General features: G+C 25.3%; 3 protein-coding genes across 3 annotated transcripts; 2 read left to right on the top strand and 1 right to left on the bottom strand.

Annotated features, from left to right (window-relative positions):
• The first annotated feature begins 1,097 nt into the window (after positions 1 to 1,097).
• Positions 1,098 to 2,578, top strand: LOC113559163. The gene is made up of 3 exons (XM_026964789.1): positions 1,098 to 1,263; positions 1,531 to 1,681; positions 1,993 to 2,578. The coding sequence occupies exons 1-3, from the start codon at positions 1,098 to 1,100 to the stop codon at positions 2,576 to 2,578; spliced, it is 903 nt and encodes a 300-aa protein (XP_026820590.1).
• Positions 2,579 to 2,852: 274 nt separating this feature from the next.
• Positions 2,853 to 4,170, bottom strand: LOC113557837 (protein ANTAGONIST OF LIKE HETEROCHROMATIN PROTEIN 1-like). Its single transcript, XM_026963380.1, has 3 exons — positions 4,134 to 4,170; positions 3,917 to 4,004; positions 2,853 to 3,762 (listed from the first exon to the last, which is right to left on the bottom strand). Exons 1-3 carry the CDS (start codon positions 4,168 to 4,170, stop codon positions 2,853 to 2,855), a joined length of 1,035 nt encoding a protein of 344 aa, XP_026819181.1.
• Positions 4,171 to 10,246: 6,076 nt separating this feature from the next.
• On the top strand, positions 10,247 to 18,667 carry LOC113556222 (protein wntless). Its single transcript, XM_026961044.1, has 12 exons — positions 10,247 to 10,543; positions 10,630 to 10,802; positions 10,882 to 10,987; positions 12,606 to 12,730; positions 12,791 to 12,946; positions 13,295 to 13,472; positions 13,962 to 14,089; positions 14,209 to 14,214; positions 14,416 to 14,574; positions 14,658 to 14,885; positions 14,953 to 15,103; positions 18,218 to 18,667. Exons 1-12 carry the CDS (start codon positions 10,435 to 10,437, stop codon positions 18,322 to 18,324), a joined length of 1,626 nt encoding a protein of 541 aa, XP_026816845.1. The 5' UTR covers positions 10,247 to 10,434; the 3' UTR covers positions 18,325 to 18,667.
• The last annotated feature ends 1,890 nt before the right edge of the window (positions 18,668 to 20,557 follow it).

Here is a 20,557-nt window from a genome sequence, read left to right as displayed (position 1 = left end):
AATAATAAAATCGTCATTCGTTGTCAGAATGTTAAATTAAAATTAAATATAATATATAATTATAAAATTATAATATAAAATACACCGTACGCACCGAACATGGAGGGTGGCTAAAAACAGAATAAATATAATACAAAAATACGTACGTCGATAAAGATGCATCAACCAATCAATAAATAAAATAGTAATAAAAAATTAGATAATAATTAATTTTAACGGGTTGATGATAATGCAACCATACAACATGTAAAATATAAAATATAATAAAATCACTACAGTATATAATATAATATTTTTTTATAATTATAGGACATTTAAGTAACAAATGTTCACTTGCTTAAAAAAAAAATAAAAATTAGACATAATATGAATAATTATTTTACTTTTTGTAATTACATACCTAGAAATTAAGCGACCAGAATTTAATCAACAGATACGTTCAAAATGTGATCCTAGCCATATTCTATCTTTATAATTCGGAACGCAACACTACAACACACACTAGCTAAAATATTAGAGGAAAATAGACATAATTTTAATCAAAAATGATGTGGAAGAAAACGGAAATACAAATAGGAAATACAATAGAATTTAATTTTTAATATTGAATACCTAAACTAGAATCAAATGTTAGATTCTAGGTTTCAAAATTAATCAAGCAATTCAATAGTTGGTTCAATCTGCTATATTGCTATTAGATATTGTGAATGATAGCCAGCAGTGGCGAGAAATGCGGCAGCAGGTAGTGGTAAGATCGATCGCTTGGTGGTGGCGTTATATGGCTTTGTGGTAGTGTACTGTGGTAAGGCGATATCGTTTAAAGAAAGTGGCGTTGAGCTTAAGGTATGGTTTCCAAGCTGCGACTAGTCGCTGCGGTCGGCCGCAACGACCAGACGCAACGATTGCGTAATTGACTGCTTTATAAATAAATGCCTTATCGCGGTTTCCAATGTGCGATCGACGTGCGCGTGTCAACAATAGTCGTTGCGTTCAACGATCGTACTGCACTTGAAGCAGTGTATGCGTGCGCCGCACTGCGATTTTATTCTGAACATATTTGTTGTATATTTTTATAAAGGAATTTATTCAATCGAAAAATGTCGAAAACAACGAAAAGTCTATTCGCTATAACTGATGATGAACTGTTAGTTGAAGAAGTGAGTAAAAACCGTGTGTTGTATGACAGTTCGCACGAGAAACATAAAGATGTCAATTTTAAAGATGTAATTTGGAATAATATTTCTTCCGTTGTTGGGCAATGTGGTAAGTACAACATATTATAAGAATAAACAAATTAATATTAATAATAAGAAATAATTAAGACTTTAACGTACGTAAAATAATGAAGCAATCAAATACTTACAACATTATATGTACATATATATATATCATAAATATATAATATATCTATACATAAATACACATTTCAAAAGTGTTTTTAAAGCATAAATGTTATATTTCATTCCTTATGATTTATGAATATTACTTATTTACAATTAATACTTAGCAATTAACACTTATGTATTATAGCTGAAGATTGCAAAAAACGTTGGCGAAACATACGAGATACGTATATGAGACATAAGAAAAAACTCGGGACTGGATCGTCAGCATTAGCAAAAAAGAAATGGTTTTTGGCTGACAGTTTGACATTCTTGAACAACGTAGAATACGAAAGAAAGTAAGTACTCATACCAAAAACAATACTTTAAATTGTTAACTCAAATTAACAAACATATTATACTTGGGAATGATAACATTCGTTTATATTATATCACATAAAGTCTTAAAATACTATCACCTAAGTTTTATACTAGAACGCTACTTAATAACAATTTAAAACTATTTCTTTTTACCTTTATATAATACTGTTAAATAAAATGACTAAAATTAAAAATTGATGTATCATATTAAAATTAATTAAAAATGAATTTATGAATTAATAAATAAGACATATACCAATAGCTATTAAATATATATTTAATATTTCAGTACAACAACAAATATAAATGCGAGTGATACAACGACAAATGATACAACAACAAATGTTAATACAAATGATTCTTTTATGGATTTCTTAAGTGAAGAAAGTAGTGAGTTATTCGATGAAGATAATACTACTGAAAAATCCACTAAAGAGCCAAATTTTAAGGAATTTCAAAAACCAAATAAAAAATTTAAATCGAAGTACAACAAAAAAGATTTTTCAAAACACCAATCGGAAAGAACTGTTATTATTCAAAATTTACACAAACAAAATGAAACAATTTTAAATAAAGTGACTAACAATGATGAAACCGATTTATTTTTCCAAAGTATTGCGGCTATGGTGAAAAAACTACCTCCTAGAGGCATAAGTGAGGCAAGACTTCAAATTTTAAAAACGATATCAGAACTCGAAGACAAGTATTTGATTAATCCTCATATACCTACCCCGGGGGCATTTTCAACAACCACTGTTTCTGAATATGATTACAACATAGCACATTCAAGTTCTACATCATCATGTCAAAGTTTGTCATCAAACTCACAAGGATTTGCGCCATTTGTATACGAAAATAATTTTACAAATCAATAATAATTTTACATTTTTAATATTGTTTTGTAACAAAAATACAAGTATTCGATTTTTTAAAGATATTTTTAAACTTTTCTGTTGTTAATATTAGTATAACAAAAGTACAAATGTTATGTTTAAAACTCAAAGTATAATAATTTTTAATAATTTTTTGTTTTACATTTTTAAATTGTTATGTTGTTTTAAAAAGATTTAAAGGAATTACACATATTGTTCATAAAAAACTATTAAACATACAAAATAAGTATTTAAAATAGTTACTACACATTTTATATTATTTGTCTTCCTGCCATGACACAGATCCTTCATTGTTAAAAAAATCCTTAAAAGAATCTCGAACTAAAAACCCTTCTGCATTTGTAAAACCACCGCCTCTTGTTATTGGTATTAGGTTGTTTATTTGGAGTGTTGTACTTGACTTACGCTCTTCAAAAAATGCTTGTCCATTCTCTTCTAAATATGCTTCTCGTAGTAAATTATGTAAACAACAAGCAACTACAATAAGATCATCACACGTCATTGGATCAATGTTAATGGGCTGATAAAATACACGGAATATCTGGCTTAACAATCCAAATGCGTTTTCCGTCACCCTCCTAGCACGACTCAATCTATAATTAAAAACAGCTTTTGATTTTTCGTGTCTTGCAGATTGTCGAGTATATGGTTTCATTATATTAGGGTGTAGTCTAAAAGCTTCATCTCCAACTATAACGTGAGGTAATACTTTATCAGATCCAGGTAATTGTTTTTTTCCAGGAAAACCAAATGAACCATCCAGTATTTTTTGACCCATAGCAGATTTTAAAAATATGCCACTGTCTCCTTCTCTGCCAAATGAACCAACATCAATAGCAATAAATGTATAATTGGCATCGACCATTGCTAACATTACAATAGAGAAGTAATCTTTATAATTAAAAAAAAGTGATCCTGTTTTTTCTGGACATCTAATTCGAACGTGTTTTCCATCTATCGCTAGAACGCAGTTTGGAAAATTCCATTTAGTCCAAAACTCTGATGCTTTTTTATTTAAGTCGATAGTTGACAAATCTGGTAGAAAAATTGGCATAAGGTGTTTTTTTAACGTCGAAAGTGTATCTTTTACGATAGTACTAATGTAACTGTGTGAAATTCTGAACGCAAAAGAAAGTGACCGAAATGATTCCCCAGTAGCAAGATATCTGCAGAATGTAGCAAAAAAAAAAAATTAAAATTTGATACGATCTTGAAGATATTTTTTTTGAAACACCACTAATCTATTCATTATAATTATTTAAATAATTATGACATAATTCTAGTTTAGCTACCTATCATTTAAAAAAAATACGTATTTACCTTAAAGTAACAGCTAATTTCTCATCGGGCGAAATTGGAATTTTTATTCTGTTTGATGCAGGTAATGTTATATCGTCTTTTACTAATGCTAATATAAAATTAAACTGATCATAATTTAGCCGAAAAAATTCGCGAAATTTATTTTTATTTTCTCTTAAGTGGCTATTTATTAAAACTTTAAAGAAGCCTTCTTTTTCTCTTGTTTTAAATAAATTACTTATTGGCTTCCTGCAGTGTGTATTTGAAGTATACATTATTTCTTCTTCTTCCTCCTCTTCTAATAAATTTATAATTATATTATTATTATTTATAATAAATTGTTCCATTTTTCGTGATTTGTGACGACAAATTTAAAAAAATACGTGTGTGCACATTGAAATATCGGGCTAAACTAAACTGAAAATAAATGCCAGCCGCAGCATTCAGTCGTATTGTAGGAAACCAATAAACACGCAACGATCAATCGTTGCGTCTGGTCGTTGCGGCCGGCCGCAGCGACTAGTCGCAGCTTGGAAACCATACCTTTAGTCGACTGAGTTCGTAGTAGGCGGCAGAAAATACGTTTTCTTACTACTTTGATTACTTTAAAAGAATTTAAAACTAAAATATTTTTTCGAAATATCTAATGACACGACACGATGACAGTGAATCCTCCTTTATAATTTTTGGTTGTATGCACGGTGATTATAATCTACCATGGTTGTATGTTATAGATTTATCCACCCGTAGTTTGTAGTTGGTTTTACTATGGAGGGCCCAAAGACGGATTTATACAATTGCCGCCCCAAAGCAAATTTTATTTTACCGTCCCATTAAATTTATCCATTAATAAAACGTATTTTAGTAAAAAATAATGTGGAAGAAAACGGAAACCAACCTTTTTTTTTTTGGAGGAAAATGGACAGTGGAGGTAAACGGTATCTTGTTTTTGGAGGAAAATGGCTACGGCCGGGCAAGGTGTATTGATGTATTGATAAACTTTAAGTTATCGGATACCTTGTATCCAACTGCCACACCTATTAGAATATTTTACTCCAGTCTCCAGGCAGTCGTAAATATACTTCAAATAGTATTTAATTTTTAATATTGAATACCTAAACTAAATATATATTTTATAGTTTATTTATGTACCTATGAACTTATTTTAATATGGGCTATACCTAAATAATTGCTATACGTACAGCTTGTATTGTATAAATATATATTAATATTCTTATTTAATAAAATATCATTAAGATTTATCGATTGATAGTTGATAAATTTTATTTGTATACAAATTACGGGTTTTCCTTATTATTATTATTTTTTTGTTATTGTTCTTATAATTTTGAAAAGTATGGAGAATTTTTTATATTTTATCTACCTCAAATTTTAAAATGATAGTATTTTTATTGCTCCGATGACAGAAACAAAAAAAGCATCATTGTTGAATCAATACATTGTTTATTCATTCAGAATTAAAAATAAACTAAACGTATAGTGTAGGAAAAACTATTTTTATATTGAATATATGAAATACCTTTGTTGAAAAATATATTCCAGATATTTGATTGTGTGTTTCCTTAAAATTTGTTATACACACGTCAACAAGGTGCAAGAAATATTATTAAAAATAGAGAATTAAAATGTAAAATAGAAAAACGTATGCAAGTGAGTATCGCTCCGTTGTATATTAGGTGTCGATTAAGTAAGTTTAATGGGTATGTTAAGTTTGAATTCAATGATATAATGGCATTGACTTCATTGTACGCGTAAAACAATTATGAGTGAAGACGGTCTGTCAGCCTATATCACTAATTATATGTAAAAAAAAATATAATATATAGTAAATAGCTTATTAGGTAAAGTAATTTATTTTACTTTATTAAGAATACAACGTAAGTTGAATTAATTTTTGCGAAAATATTATCTCGTGTACAAATATAATAATAAATGTAAAAATGTCTACGAATAATATTAATTTTGAATTATTACTAAATAATGAATTTCGTTACTCATGCGTTCAAATATTTAATTTAAAATGTTTATAAAAAAAAATTATGCAAATATACTTTATAGATTTTTTGGCTTCAGTTTGAACTACCAATTTGCTTTAAATTTTCAATCTTTAGCTATCACAATTTTTACATTTTATAATTTTTTAACGGCAAAACGATTTTCAAATTTTTTTCATTTTGAGTAATTTTGTCAAAATTTTAACTTTTACAAATGTTTATAAAAAAAATCGTGCTAATGTATTTTAAAAAATTTTAAATACCTGTTAGAACAATTTGTATGCGATCCTGTAGTAAATTTTCAAAAATTTTACCCATTGAATAATTTTTTTATTGACATTTACAAATCAAAAAAAATTAAAAATTTCAAATTTCTATAAGCTATTTCTATTTCTATTAACAAAAGCGTCAAAATATTTTGAAAATTATTTCATATGTAGAAAGTGATAATATACAAATTTGAGAAAATTTCACGTAAAAAATAAAAGATTGAGAAGAAATAATGGTTATAGTGCATATGCGAATATGGAATGTAATAATTTGAACTTTAATTATAAAGTTTTATATAATTGTTAATTATGACATTCTGGTAGAATTTTTTTGTATATAGATTCAAAAACTTATGACGAATCTTGTAATTAATTTTTTAAATTTTAGGTATAAAAAAAAATTGTTTTCATAAATTTCTAATGACAAATTAATTTGGAAATTTTCGAGATTTTGCGGATTTCATCAAAGATCATGATTTAAACGTTTATAAAATAATTTTGTGGTTATGTATTTTCGATATTCATATTTGACGTAGAAATAACTCATAAAAAACTTATATATATTAAATTGTAAAGCATTTTTACTCATTCATAAATTGCTTATCGTCATTTATAAAAAAATAAAAATGTCAATTGCCATGCAAACATTTTCAAAATAGTATTATGTATAGAAAATAATTATACAAACATTTAGTGAAAATTTCATGTACCTATATGGTTATTAGTTTTCGAGTTACACCTAATAAATACAATAAATTTTATCAAAATCTGGATTTGCGTAGGTATAATTTATTTTTTTGTTTTCTTTGTTGTATTGAAAAATACTGGAAACTTTTAGTTTTTTGTGTTTTGACCTTTTAAAGTACAATCTAGATTCCAGTTTCTATCCAAAATTACATTTGAATTGGGAAATATTTTTTCATCTATTTATGCATGTATGGTTAACAATTTTCCGTCTTTATCCCAAATGGAATATATTTGCCGCCGCCACCTATCCCCCAAAAATAACTTCAACAATACAATAAAATACTCTTAAGTAAATATATTTTATATTTAAGTTAAAGTTTAAATAAAAATCATTATGATTCAAATATAATATCTGTTATTTATTTGTATCAAGTAAAAATGCATACAAAAAAACATAATATTTAAAAAATATAATAAATAATAGGTATTGGATAATGATATACTAATATAAGTGATTTTAATGCTAACAATTCATAGTTTTTGTTTACAAAGGTTTTTTCTAGATTTCATTTAAAAAAATTCATTAAAAATATTATCTACATATAGTAATGATGAGTTAACTCACTCACTTTTTTCAGTTTAAAAAATGAATCTACCTTTTGAGTACAATTAAGAACATTAATTGACTTCTCAACCTTTTTTTATTGTTTTGTATGTTGAGACCTAACTTTTTTCTATTCATATTATTTTAATATAATATTTAAAATAAAAATAAATAATACTATAAGTATATTCTATATTTGTAATATATACAGAAATGTATCTTATTAATTATAACAAATATATTAGAAAATTTTAATTATTTACATCACACATTTATAAAATATTGGTACTATTACATTTAAATATTGTAAAAAAGATATTATAAATTATTTGATTTTTTTACATTTTATTTATTATTAAATTGAATAACCACATGCATTACTAATTTATCTACAGTGAAGCTGTAGATAAATATTTATTTATAAATATAAATATTTTAAACGATGTTTAATTGTAGTAAACAAACTGTTATTATATTCATATGTTGTATTTATATTATATATTATCCTATGCCGTATAAACGTATTAAAAAGCCAGTCGGCGTCAAATTAAAAAAGGCGGGCTAGTGGGTATCGCTCTGCTGTTAGTACTGTATAGTAGAATGTAGAGACGGAGAGTAGGTCACTATAATGGATATGTTAAATTTGAATGCAATGACAGGTGTCATTGTATACGAAAAACGATTCTGAACGGAGATGATATGTCAGTCTAGAATAATTAGTAGGATATAATATTATATTATTACCTATATTTAAATCGTAATATATTGTAATTTTACGCGATTTCGTAAAAATTAAATTTAATAGGTACGCTCATAAAATTATTTCTATATGGATACTAGAATTTTTTTTTATAGTTACTTGAAGGAAAACTTATGAAGAACCTTGTATTGGGTTTTTTAACCTTATATATAAATCACAAACATTTTATGAATTTTCAACTTCAAAATTCATTGCGATTTTAACATATTTCGTAAATATTTGAACTTAAAATGCTTTTAAACAAAAATTGTGACTAACAATTTTTGATTTTTTTTACTGCGATAACTGATACGTACAACTTATAATAAACCTTATATTAAACTTTAAAGATTTTTTGGATTGCCAATTTTTTTTATAGACATTTCAAAAAAAAAACTTAGAAAAGTCAAAAATCAAAGCATTATTTCTACTCCAAACGTGACAGACACAAATAAAAAAACATACGTCATTGTAAAATCAATACATTCCTCACTTTGTTCAGAATATAAAAAAAAAAAATAACAAAATCGATTTCGAGTAAAATTCTCGTTTTTACTGGTAGTTAAGAAAAATACTACATTTTTTTTACGAATGACATAAATATACCTATTAAACAATATTTTTAAATAATTAATGCCTACCTATGTTTAACGTGGTTTTATTTTTGAAATATTACATGTACGCTTTTATATGAATTAAATTATAATACATTAAGTCCCTATCATTTTTTAGTTAATCAAAAAATAAAATAATTAATATCTATTGTTTTAGTCGATTTTATTTTTTAAAGTACCTATTTATAGAAAAAAATTAAAGCATAAAAAAAAAAAATTATTTTTCTACAAAATATATAATCAAACAATAAATATACAGTTATTCAAATATAAAATCGTTATTTCTAAAATATTCCCTGTTAAATATGTAAATCATCAACATTTTTAATTCCCATCAATCTGCAATCTTAAAATTTAAAAAAAATTAAAATACATTTATATTCGGTCTGTAGTCACGATGCAACTTAATGATATTTTGATTTTTGATCAACTATCAGGAATCGTCTCCTTCGGTTTACGAGTATGTGGTTTATTTTTAAATACATATTTTATATAAGTGTTTTTACACTGTCCTTATGAATTTAAATAAATTTATAAATATATTTATTATAACCATAACATATTCCTGAGTGATGGACTGATTAGATATAGTTTTATTTTTATAACTTTATAAGACATAAATAGTAAATATATTTATCAATATTTATATATCATATAGGTACCTAGGCATGTACCTAATATAGTAATATGTATATATTATTTTACATATTTACATGGGTATATAAATACTAAAATATGGTAATATACTAATGTATGCTTAATGTTTTATTTTATTTACCTAGCTATTATAATACGCATAAATGCATAATGCATGTAGGTAGGTATATAATAATGCATATAATACGATAGTAGTAGTGTATTAATATTATTAATGGGTATATAATATTATATAGTAATAAGGTAGGTACCTCTATTTACTTGTTAGTGATTTTATTACGTGCGTATGTACTTATATGTATTTTATAAAAAGACAAATACAAATTCCGTAACCGGGTAACGTTAGTTAAAAAATTATAATATAATAAATTCAAGATTGTAAATGAATATTAAAGATATTTTTACTACCTTTAGTTTTCATGCATTGATTACGTATACAGAGTATATATATATATATAAGACGTGTATAGCAAATGGCCCGGAATGTAAGTTATAAGTGCTTACAAAATATATTATGTCAATATATCATATAAGTTAAATTAAATTATATTGTTTTTTTAATATTATATCGCGTTTTAGTGGTGACTGACTATACTATACAGACATATAGTATACAGTATACTTCAAACCGTAGTATAATTCATATAATAGTGATTAAAGGCGATTCTTAAGTGGCATGAGAAGGTTGGTACCTAGTCGGTGAGTAGTAGGGAATTGTTTGCCGGTCCAGATAACGTTTACCGCGTCAGTGTCGCGTCTTGCGTCTGTTCATTGTCGTCTTATCAACAGCTCGCGTTTATTTAGTACGAAAAAACGTTGTTATCGCCGCCGCCGAAAACTCGGACGCATCGCCGCCAATAATCGCCATTAGCCGTTGTACAGTAAGTCTATTGGAAATATCGTAAGAGTAACGGCGGAAAGAGTTAATACGAAATTGTTATTCATATCGACAAGATGGCAGGCGGCGTCATACTTGAGAATTTGAGCGGAAAGAAGTTGTTTGTGCTCGTATTGTCATTGCTCTTTTGCCAGCTAGCGTGTTTTTTGATAGGTGGACTTGTCGGTAAGTCATTGTTCACACGATTAAGCCTGAAGGCTGAAAATATTACTTTAACTTTATTCGACGTTCATGCTTTGTTTCGTTTGCAGCTCCTACGCCGTCCGCTACCGATATGGTATTGGCGTCAAAGTGTTTGTACAATGACAGCAATCCATGGTCGTACATTAGAGGCGAAGGAAAATGTTTCTCATATCACTCAGACATCTATAAAGACAACCCTGTCGCCAACACTATGGCCAATGATATTGTATTCACTTTTCAAGTAAATGATTACGCCCTTAGAAGATGGCATAATGTCATTTCACTTTGTATCTATTAATTATTGTTTTACTAATTTCCAGATACCTACTCCACGCGACGGTCAGACATTGGATTATTCTCGATGGCAACAGAATCTCATAGGTGTCCTCAACTTTGACATTGAGTATCATGTTGGCACTATTATGGGTATGAATATAACGAGTTATGAATTATGCATTTTATCAAATTAAGCTAGTAATTAATTAATATTAAGTGATCATAAAATTGTGTTCACATTTTACTGTAAACAATTGTACACTGTGATATTTTAATGACAATAATTATAATAAAGCACTATTCAACAAAAGCATTTTGTCCTAAAAATTGCAATTATTGAATAGAAATTCTATATGATATAGATTACCAATATTTGAGTCATTTTTATTATGAAAAAATAGGTATACAGTTTTATTAAAACAATTATAACATTATTAGGAGAATGCTATACCCGGCATGTGTTACATCTTACAAATGTAGAACTTAGCATTAACTGTTTTGTGTGAAATAGAATTACACACCGTAGTGATAGTTAAGACTCCAAATTGAATACATGCAATGTAATTGAGAACATTGTTTGTGAAATTTTGATTTTTTTAATATCATTTATAAAAAATAATAATCTTGTAATTCTAATAACAAGAAAAATTAAACAATATTTCACACACAAAGTTCTTCTTTTTATGTGGTGAAAATTCTGTCTTTTACTTATAATTGTGGCCTTCTCGGTTTTTTCCTATGCAAAAAAAGTTTTACTTTATTTTACATTTATAAGACAGAGAACACACGTACACATGTGTGTAGCATCCTTTTAAGAATAGGTTAAGTTTCCTAGTTTAAAACAGTCTGGTATAATATTACTGGCAAATTAGGAAATCTCGCACTATATATGAATCTGATTTTAGAGGTCAAGGATGAAAAACTCTGAGTAATATTTCTTTTCTTTTTTTTTAAATAATTATATGATTTAATTTCTATTCAATTTAAAAAAAATTCATTGCTCAAATGTTTTTTGAAATATTTGAAAATATTAGTTTTTTTTTTATCCATGATAAATATGATATGGACATATAGTATAATATGATGATCTGATTTGAATTATTTTCTTCAAATACTTAAGTGGTTGTTTTAGAATGTTTTTGATAAAATAAATTAATATGTAATATAAGCATGATTTGTCATTATGCTATATTAATTTTTTTTTTTTGTAATAGCTCGTCGTTAATTTTGAGGACTTAGATTACTTTTTAATATCAATATGGATTGAAATATAATAGTTAATAATATTCATTTTTGTTTCAAATATTTAGCCTGCATTTTTTTATGAATATTTATAATTAAAACATAAACCTATTAAGTATAATGATGTATAGATTATAAATTATAATTTAATTATTTGACTCCATATGTTACCAAATATAATTTTTTATTGCAATGAAAAGTATTTTATAAAGTAATACAATTTTATAAAATAAATACAATTTTTAATCAAAAAAGTAGTGTAGTTAAATATTTATTTATTGATATATATTTTTTTAATTTATTTAAAAATCTAATATTTTTATGTAATTTTTTAAATAAAATTAGTCAAACATAATTAAATAATGTTTATTGAATATTAAATATTAATAAGTACATACATAAACATTTTTTATTAATAATATTGTTTAAAAAAAGAGATACTTTATTTCTTACCTACAGATTATAAAACCAAATTGTTTATTTTTAAAATAATTATAGAAAACTATAATGTTCATTTTTTTTCTAGATCGTAATCTTGAGATAACGTTAGATACCAAACTTGGTTATCGTAATATAGGAGACAAGGATGGGGATTGGAAATTATTTGCTAATTCTGTTGAGAAGCGTAATCTTGATTGTATTTCAGAAGAGGTAAATATTTCTTACTTTTAATTTTTAATTTTTGTTATATTCAATGATTTTATGTTTTAGAAAATAGATGGTCATAATTATCAATGTGGGTTAGTACCGCTTTTTGAACTCGGATCTTTACATCATGATTATTATTTAATCAATATAAAAATACCAGTAGATGAAGAAAATGGAATTAACTTTGGTTTAGGACATTTAAAAGATGTTTGGCTTGTGGTAAGAAATAATAAATGTTTTAGATTCATAAATAATTTAACTACTATGTTTCTTTAGGTAATAATTACATACTAGGCAATTTTTTTAGTGGTATTTTTATAATAAAAAATAAAGTCAAGTTTACACTATTTGTTTTTAATTTGATACTTAAAAATATAGCTTAAATTTTACAGTTATTATAATATTGATTTATCATCTGATTAAAAAAAATTTAATCATTATACTTATTTGATTAATAAAATTTTGTCTAGTTATCCATTATGTTTTTATAATGGTTTTAAAATTTGAATTAATTAAACTTTTTTTATTAAGGTGTTATAATATTATTTAATATTATATTATTAATAGGTTATAAATCAAAATGGTGGTTTTACTAGCGTATGGCTTTATATGAAAACAATATTTTTCCCATTTATTGTTGCTATAATGATATGGTTTTGGAACAGAGTTCATATGTTGGCCCGAAAGCCAGTGTTGCTTGAACGCATGTTGATGACTATTGGTTTTGCACTAACTCTTCTGAATCGTAAGTAAAAATTAAAATACTTTAAAATAAATTTACAAAATCCTAAATGATATGCATGAGTTTATAATGAATACAATAACTTAAATTTAAAATATAGTTTTTTTACACCATTTTTAATGTTAATCGCGTATCTTAGGGCAGAGGACTTGTAGCCATTAAAAAAACCATTTATGCATTTATATGCAAAATAAAATTTTAAAACTGTGAAAGCATGAAACATATTTGTTTTGTATTCTAATATTTTTGTGACTGAGCAAAACAAATATGCAAATGCTACTGGTAGTAAGTAAATTTGTTCTAGTATTAAAAATAACAGTTTTCTGGATTTTTCTCAATATTAAATTTAGCATGTGTTAAAATGGTAGTGATAACACATATTGGTATAACATCCTCTTAAAAATAAAAACTGTTGGATATGTTTTACTATTTAATAAATATTAAAACAAGATACATGTTAAAATATATTTTTAATTATTTTTTTTTGTCTAGTTCCTGTTGAATTTTTGACATTATACTATGATATGCCATTCATGTTGCTTTTGCAAGATATAAGACAAGGTATATTTTATGCGGCATTACTTTCATTTTGGTTGATTTTTGCTGGTGAACATCTTATGGTAAGTGATTTAATTGTGGTTTAATTTACTAATTGTTATTTTATATTATCATAAATAATGTATACAAAACTTATTTTTTTTTTTTCTATGTTCTCCATACAAACTGTCATACTTTATAGATCCAGGTAAATTTAATTTATTTTAATACTTGTATGTATTGATAGAATGACTATTAAAAACACTATTTATAACTCTTTTTATTCATAATAATCTTATAACCTTTATTTTAACTTAATTAAAGTTTAATAAATATTATAATGTACTAACAATGTTAGAATATTAACTGTTGAAAATTATTCAAATTTCTATATTTTTGAAATTCATAGGATTCTCAACAAAAAAATCTACGCACATATTGGAAACATTTGAGTGCAGTCGCTGTTGGTTGTATTTCACTGTTTGTTTTTGACATGTGCGAAAGAGGAGCTCAATTAAGAAATCCATTTTACTCCATATGGGCGACCAATACTGGCACAAATCTAGCTGTATCCTTTTTATAAGCATAATATTATGTTTGGGAATTTTTATTTGCTGAAAACAAATTTTTCTTTAACTTAGACTAATACAGTTAAGTTTCATAATATTGGCAGCATTATCTGGTGGAATGTACTTTTTATTTTTATCATATATGATATGGAAAGTCTTCTGTAATATAAGCGCACGAAGATCAGCATTACCATCTATGTCAAATGCTCGAAGGTTACATTATGAGGGCAGTATTTATAGGTTTAAATTTTTAATGATAGCCACTCTACTATGTGCTGCATTAACTGTAATTGGATTTATATTGGGCCAGGTAAAATATCCATTTTTTTTCCAAATTATAATATGTTTATAATTAGATTTTTTGTATGTTCTTGTAGGCTTCAGAAGGACATTGGAAATGGAATGATACTAACAATCTAAACTATGCATCAGCATTTTTGGTTGGAGTCTATGGAATGTGGAATATTTATATATTTGCACTCATTGTTCTTTACTCTCCTTCTCACAAGCACTGGCCATCAGAAATTGGTAATGCTACTGATGATAATTATAATGTTATTATTAGTCTAAATTATATATTATATAAATACTGAATTAATTATATTTTAATTGATTGCTATAAAGGTGTAGATTATATAACAAATGTAAATATGTTACATGTGTTATTTATTCTGTAGTATGGTTAATATAGTTTATAATGAATAACATTTTGTTGTATGGAAAATATATTAAATTTGATTACAAACATTTTTAGTACACAAGAATTAGGTATCATATTTTTGATATATAAATTTATAATCCAGTGATATTAGGTTTTCAGCTTGGAAAAATTTCCACCTAGCTGAATTTTGGTACACACCTTTATGACATCGTTGTAAATAACATGTGAAAAGTCGCCATCTGTATCATGTACGCGTCAAAGGTTGTTCGTGGTCGAAGGTTACGAAATTGGCCTTATTTTGAATATCTCGCTTTTTATGAGTCGTACAATAAAAAGTTCTTATCGTAAATTGTAGAGGAAGTAATTATCTACAAAAAAGGTCTTACGACATTTTCACGTAAGAGTTATAGTTTTTACGTTATAAAGCAATCAAAATGTACACTTTTAATGAAATATGAAATTTTTTGCTCAAAACAAGTAGCCTTTGCGTTAATATCCTGCTTTATACTGGTTGTACAAAAAAAATTTTCATACAAAAATTGTAGAGGACAAAATTATCTACAAGATCATATGTATACATATTTATCCAATCGCACTTGCGGTATACGAATTTTAACGTTTACCGTACAAAATTACGATAATATATTAATATTATATATTATGTATGTATATAATATAATAACCATAATAAGAATGCATTCATTTCCACACCACTATTGAGATAGAAGCACAGCGTGTTTTTTTTTCATGCTTTCCCAGGCCTAATCCATGTAGTCAACAATTATATTATCACATTAAAGTTATCTAATAGTCAAAGTAAAGACTACTTAAACGCAAAGGCTATTTGTTTTTAGCAAAAAATTCATATTTCATTAAAAGTATACATTTTGATGGCCTTATAACGTAAAAACTATAATTCTTACGTGAAAATGTCATAAGACCTTTTTTGTAGATAATTACTTCCTCTACAATTTATGATAAGAACTTTTTATTGTACGACTCATAAAAAGCGAGATATTCAAAATAAGGCTAATTTCGTAACCTTCGACCACGAACAACCTTTGACGCGTACATGATACAGATGGCGACTTTTCACATGTTATTTACAACGATGTCATAAAGGTGTGTACCAAAATTCAGCTAGGGGGGAATTTTTCCGAGCTGGACTCCTTTTTTCGTGTAATTTTACATTTTAATTTTTAGATACAATAAAAAAAAGTCAAGTCAATGATCAAAAATAATTTATATACCATTTTTTTTTCGTGTAAAATTGTAAAAGAAAATGTCTCTAACTTAGCTATAATCTCTTTAAAAAAATAAATTACTGTCCTATTAAAATATGATGATATTGATCGAGGATTTAAAAAGTAGAAAATTTCGTTTTTAATACATTTTTGTATTGTATCTATTACTATATTTTATATTTATTGTCTTATTTTGTCAATATTATTATTTATTATACGAAGTTTAATTATACGTCATGTTGCGTATTATTAATTTATTAATTATTCATATTGTAGGTGCAAGAAACTCTATTTATTAAGACTATTTGTGCACATTTGAGTTTCAAATTTGGGGAGTTATACAGGGTAATTCAATTCTTTTATCATTAAACACTGATTATTTTATCAAGTATTGACCTTTTCATTTTTTTTTCAAAATATTTTGTTTCATGCTTTTCTCAAACTGTATGAAATTTTTTTTTCACCCTTTTTTTTAATTTGTAAACCACTTAACTTTTTATTTTCAAATGGCAATCTATATTAAAATGTACTAAGAGCTATTTTTTATGAATTTTAACTTTCATATAATTTTCGTTAAATTTTTTATCGGGATATAGTCTTTCAAAGTTGGGTTGTTTTCGGTTATTATAATACTTGATGTTTCATATCTCATATCTAATAAATAAATAAACTCGTTATTGATGCTGTGATGAACTTTGTACCTGTAGTTACCAATGATTCATAGATGTAAGACAAACACCTAAAAACCTCAAACCACCTTATTTAAAGAAACTTTTTACTCAAGTTAAATGAAAAATAATAATTTTAACGTTAAAATTCATAAAAAAAATAGCCTTAATATTTTATGAAATTTTAAATATAGGTTGCTATTTGGAAATCAAAAGTTGATAATGATATCATTATTTATTATAAGGGTGAAAAAAATAAGAATGGTATATAGTTATAGAAAAGCATGAAACTAAAAATTTAAAAAAAAATTAAAACTGAAATAATAAGTGTTGAATGATAAAAGAATCACTCTGTATTTGCAATTGACGCACAATAGTGATATTTTAAACATTTTAGGCTCCGCAATTTTACTCTGCCCCGAGTCTCGCAAATCATCAGGACGGCCCTGCAATAGTTGATCTCTAATTAGGTTTTAACTAACTACCGTTCCTGTTAGCTTATTATTAATATCACTAATGATTTTTGTTATCTACCTCACTATTTTTTTTCAATTATTTTCACTCAATATTTTTATTTTAAAGTATAATACATAAAATAAAAAGGTGACAAGATTTGGGCCCTTAACTTTTTATTTTCTAAATTGTAAAGTTTAGTGATTGAATATTGATAGATTGCACTGTTTATACTTGTATAACTGAAATTTAAACGGTTATATTCTTTTATTCAAAATATTCACAAATAATGAAAAAAAAATAGTAAAACTGCATTATAGGTATAATATATGTATATATATTTGTATTCTAGTAATATTAGTATTACACATATTATAAAATATATATACATATTAAGAAATTATATTACAATATATTTTTATAAATCTTATTTATACTATTATTATAAGTGAAATCTTATAGATTAATGTATATGATATGAATTAATAGTGACATAAAATGAAAAGAATTAATTTTAGTTTATTTAATAATAGACAGTCTAATTGTAAATAACAACAAATCAATTTTAATTTGTGATTATTTTTAAATTTGTGCATTTTAAAATGTATTGGTTTAGATGTGAACAACAGTTCGAGTGACACAATTGAATTTAGCCGTCTTCCTACAGAGCCAACAGAAATGTCATCTCTAGCTTCATTCTCTAGAAAATCTGCTTTTGACTGAACATCCATCCAAATGCCATGACATCTTCCTATGCCCTAATTTTAAGTTTATCATGACATTTTAAATATTTTCCTTACTTTTTATTTTTAAGTCTGTGATAGACAAACACAGTACAATTATCATTAATTTACACTTAAGATCTTATTTACAACAGTATTATTTTGAATTTTTTTTTGTACTTTTTTTACTGTATTTTATTTTAGTTAGTTTATGCCCTTTTATAACTTTACTTAGTACTTTAATTTAGTACTGAATATTTATAAGTAACAACATTTAAAAATTTAATATGTGTTGTATTATTGTATGAATATGTGTTTAAATTACCTACTTAGATTAATACTAGCTTTATTTTATATACTTTTTAAATTGAATTTAAGTATTACTAAGTTTATTTGTGAATGTATTAAACATATACATTTTTTGTTTTCAAGTTTTAAATCTAAAAAATAACAAGTTGTTTATGCACTGTAGATTTTTCACTGCTAATTGTTTTTAATTAGTGATGGTATTTTAATTTTGTCACCTTATACACTTTGCCATAAAAAAAAAAATATTAATTATTTCTATAATAGTTTTCAATTAGATCCATGTTTTCACTGAATTCTGTATTGCTTGAAACAAAAATAAATACATTGTATGTATTTTAAGTGTATAATTTTATTTTAATTCAAACATTTTTTATAAATTATTAACATATCATCATATCAATTATTATTTTATTAAGAACTTAGAATAGAAAAAAACATACCAACTTTGCGTTATACAATAAAAATACTTGCTGTATATCTTAATGATAATATTAAGTAATAATAATGTTGTGTGCCAATACTAACAAACTTTTAACTGACTAACTTCATCAAAGTTGAAATAATAATAATATAATTATATTATATAACTTTTATTCATTTATTTAAATTTAATTTAATAAATATTTGAAGTGCAAAATATTGAATTTTATTTAACCTCAATTGTTGATTTACATTTGTAGTACCTGTCCCACCTAATTTAGTGTAAATGGTCTCTCCAGGATTTTATAATGGCTTTCTATAGTTATGACTTGTGACTGGGGCATTTTCATAATATGTTTATATGAGCCTGCTATCCAGAGCATTTATGTTAGGTTATAGTGTATTTCATATCAAATACAACTCGATCATAACGCACTAGGAGGCAGTTTTTGGTCAGGGTTATCCATAATAGGGCGTAAATGAGGCGAGAAATTTAAAATTATTATATTTACAGAACTATTATTTATTATCATTAATTTACGAACCATTGATTTGAGTAAAAACCGTCAGTGGGTATGCTCTAATCAAGTCTTATTTGATGTGAAATGCACTATAGTAGTTTATTCTATATAATGTATAATGTATATAATATATTTATTTATATGCTTATATACTATTTTTGTGATTATTATTGTTAGAATAAATTTCTGACTGAATGCCTATGTATACATATGTATTTTATACAATAAACACAAAGTTCACAAAAACACTAATAATTTGTGAATAGCACTATTTTAACTAAATATCTATCATTAAAAGAGAAAAATAATTTAATTATTTTTTCAATACTATCATTCACAAAACCAAGCTAGTTTAAACAATAACCTTATATATTTATTTGCATAAATTAATTTTCAGTAGCTAATTGATAGTTTATGATAAATGATAAAGAAAAAAAAATTAATAACCAATTTTATACTTAAAGAAATACAAAATGTTATTTTATTATTATTTTTAAATTGAAATCAAATATTTTTAAGTCAGTTTAATATTACAAATAAATACCTATGACGTTAAACTTAAATTTAGTGTAGTTAAAACTATTTTAATACAAGATATAATATTATACATTATTTATACAATTATTGTTTAGAACAATAAAGTATAAATTATCAAATTATTAGAAAATTTTGTAAATATCATTCATTTAATTTATTTAAAAGAATGATAAAATTATAGCTTAAGTGCAGTATTTAATAAAATATAATACCCTCAGCAAATATGTGTTCAGTAGAACAATTTGTGTGCTGTTACCATTGATATTGAAGTAAATTAATATAAATTATTTAATAAACATAAATAAAGTTAAATGTTAGAACATTACATCTGTGCTAAAGTGTAAGTTTTTTTTAAGTTTGTCGGTTGTCTTTTCATTTTTTTAAGTACATACAGTGAATTTCACTTAATGTAATGACATTGGTTTAGATCATTTTGATTCTATTAAC

The sequence above is a fragment of the Rhopalosiphum maidis genome, chromosome 3, assembly GCF_003676215.2.
Source record: "Rhopalosiphum maidis isolate BTI-1 chromosome 3, ASM367621v3, whole genome shotgun sequence".
In the NCBI taxonomy this organism is placed as follows: Eukaryota; Metazoa; Arthropoda; class Insecta; order Hemiptera; family Aphididae; genus Rhopalosiphum; species Rhopalosiphum maidis.
This window is presented reverse-complemented; position numbering and strand designations above follow the sequence as displayed.

Bases quoted from the DNA above. Each gene is read 5' to 3' on its own strand.
- LOC113556222 (XM_026961044.1), top strand. From the start codon at position 10,435: ATGGCAGGCGGCGTCATACTTGAGAATTTGAGCGGAAAGAAGTTGTTT. The intron at 13,473-13,961 runs GTAAGTAAAAAT...TTTTTTGTCTAG, and splicing joins TGCACTAACTCTTCTGAATC to TTCCTGTTGAATTTTTGACA. The intron at 15,104-18,217 runs GTAATGCTACTG...GTATTGGTTTAG, and splicing joins GCACTGGCCATCAGAAATTG to ATGTGAACAACAGTTCGAGT.
- LOC113557837 (XM_026963380.1), bottom strand. From the start codon at position 4,170: ATGTATACTTCAAATACACACTGCAGGAAGCCAATAA. The intron at 4,005-4,133 runs GTAATTTATTTA...ATTTTATATTAG, and splicing joins ACACTGCAGGAAGCCAATAA to CATTAGTAAAAGACGATATA. The intron at 3,763-3,916 runs GTAAATACGTAT...TACATTCTGCAG, and splicing joins AAATTAGCTGTTACTTTAAG to ATATCTTGCTACTGGGGAAT.
- LOC113559163 (XM_026964789.1), top strand. From the start codon at position 1,098: ATGTCGAAAACAACGAAAAGTCTATTCGCTATAACTGATGATGAACTG. The intron at 1,264-1,530 runs GTAAGTACAACA...TATGTATTATAG, and splicing joins TTCCGTTGTTGGGCAATGTG to CTGAAGATTGCAAAAAACGT. The intron at 1,682-1,992 runs GTAAGTACTCAT...TTAATATTTCAG, and splicing joins AACGTAGAATACGAAAGAAA to TACAACAACAAATATAAATG.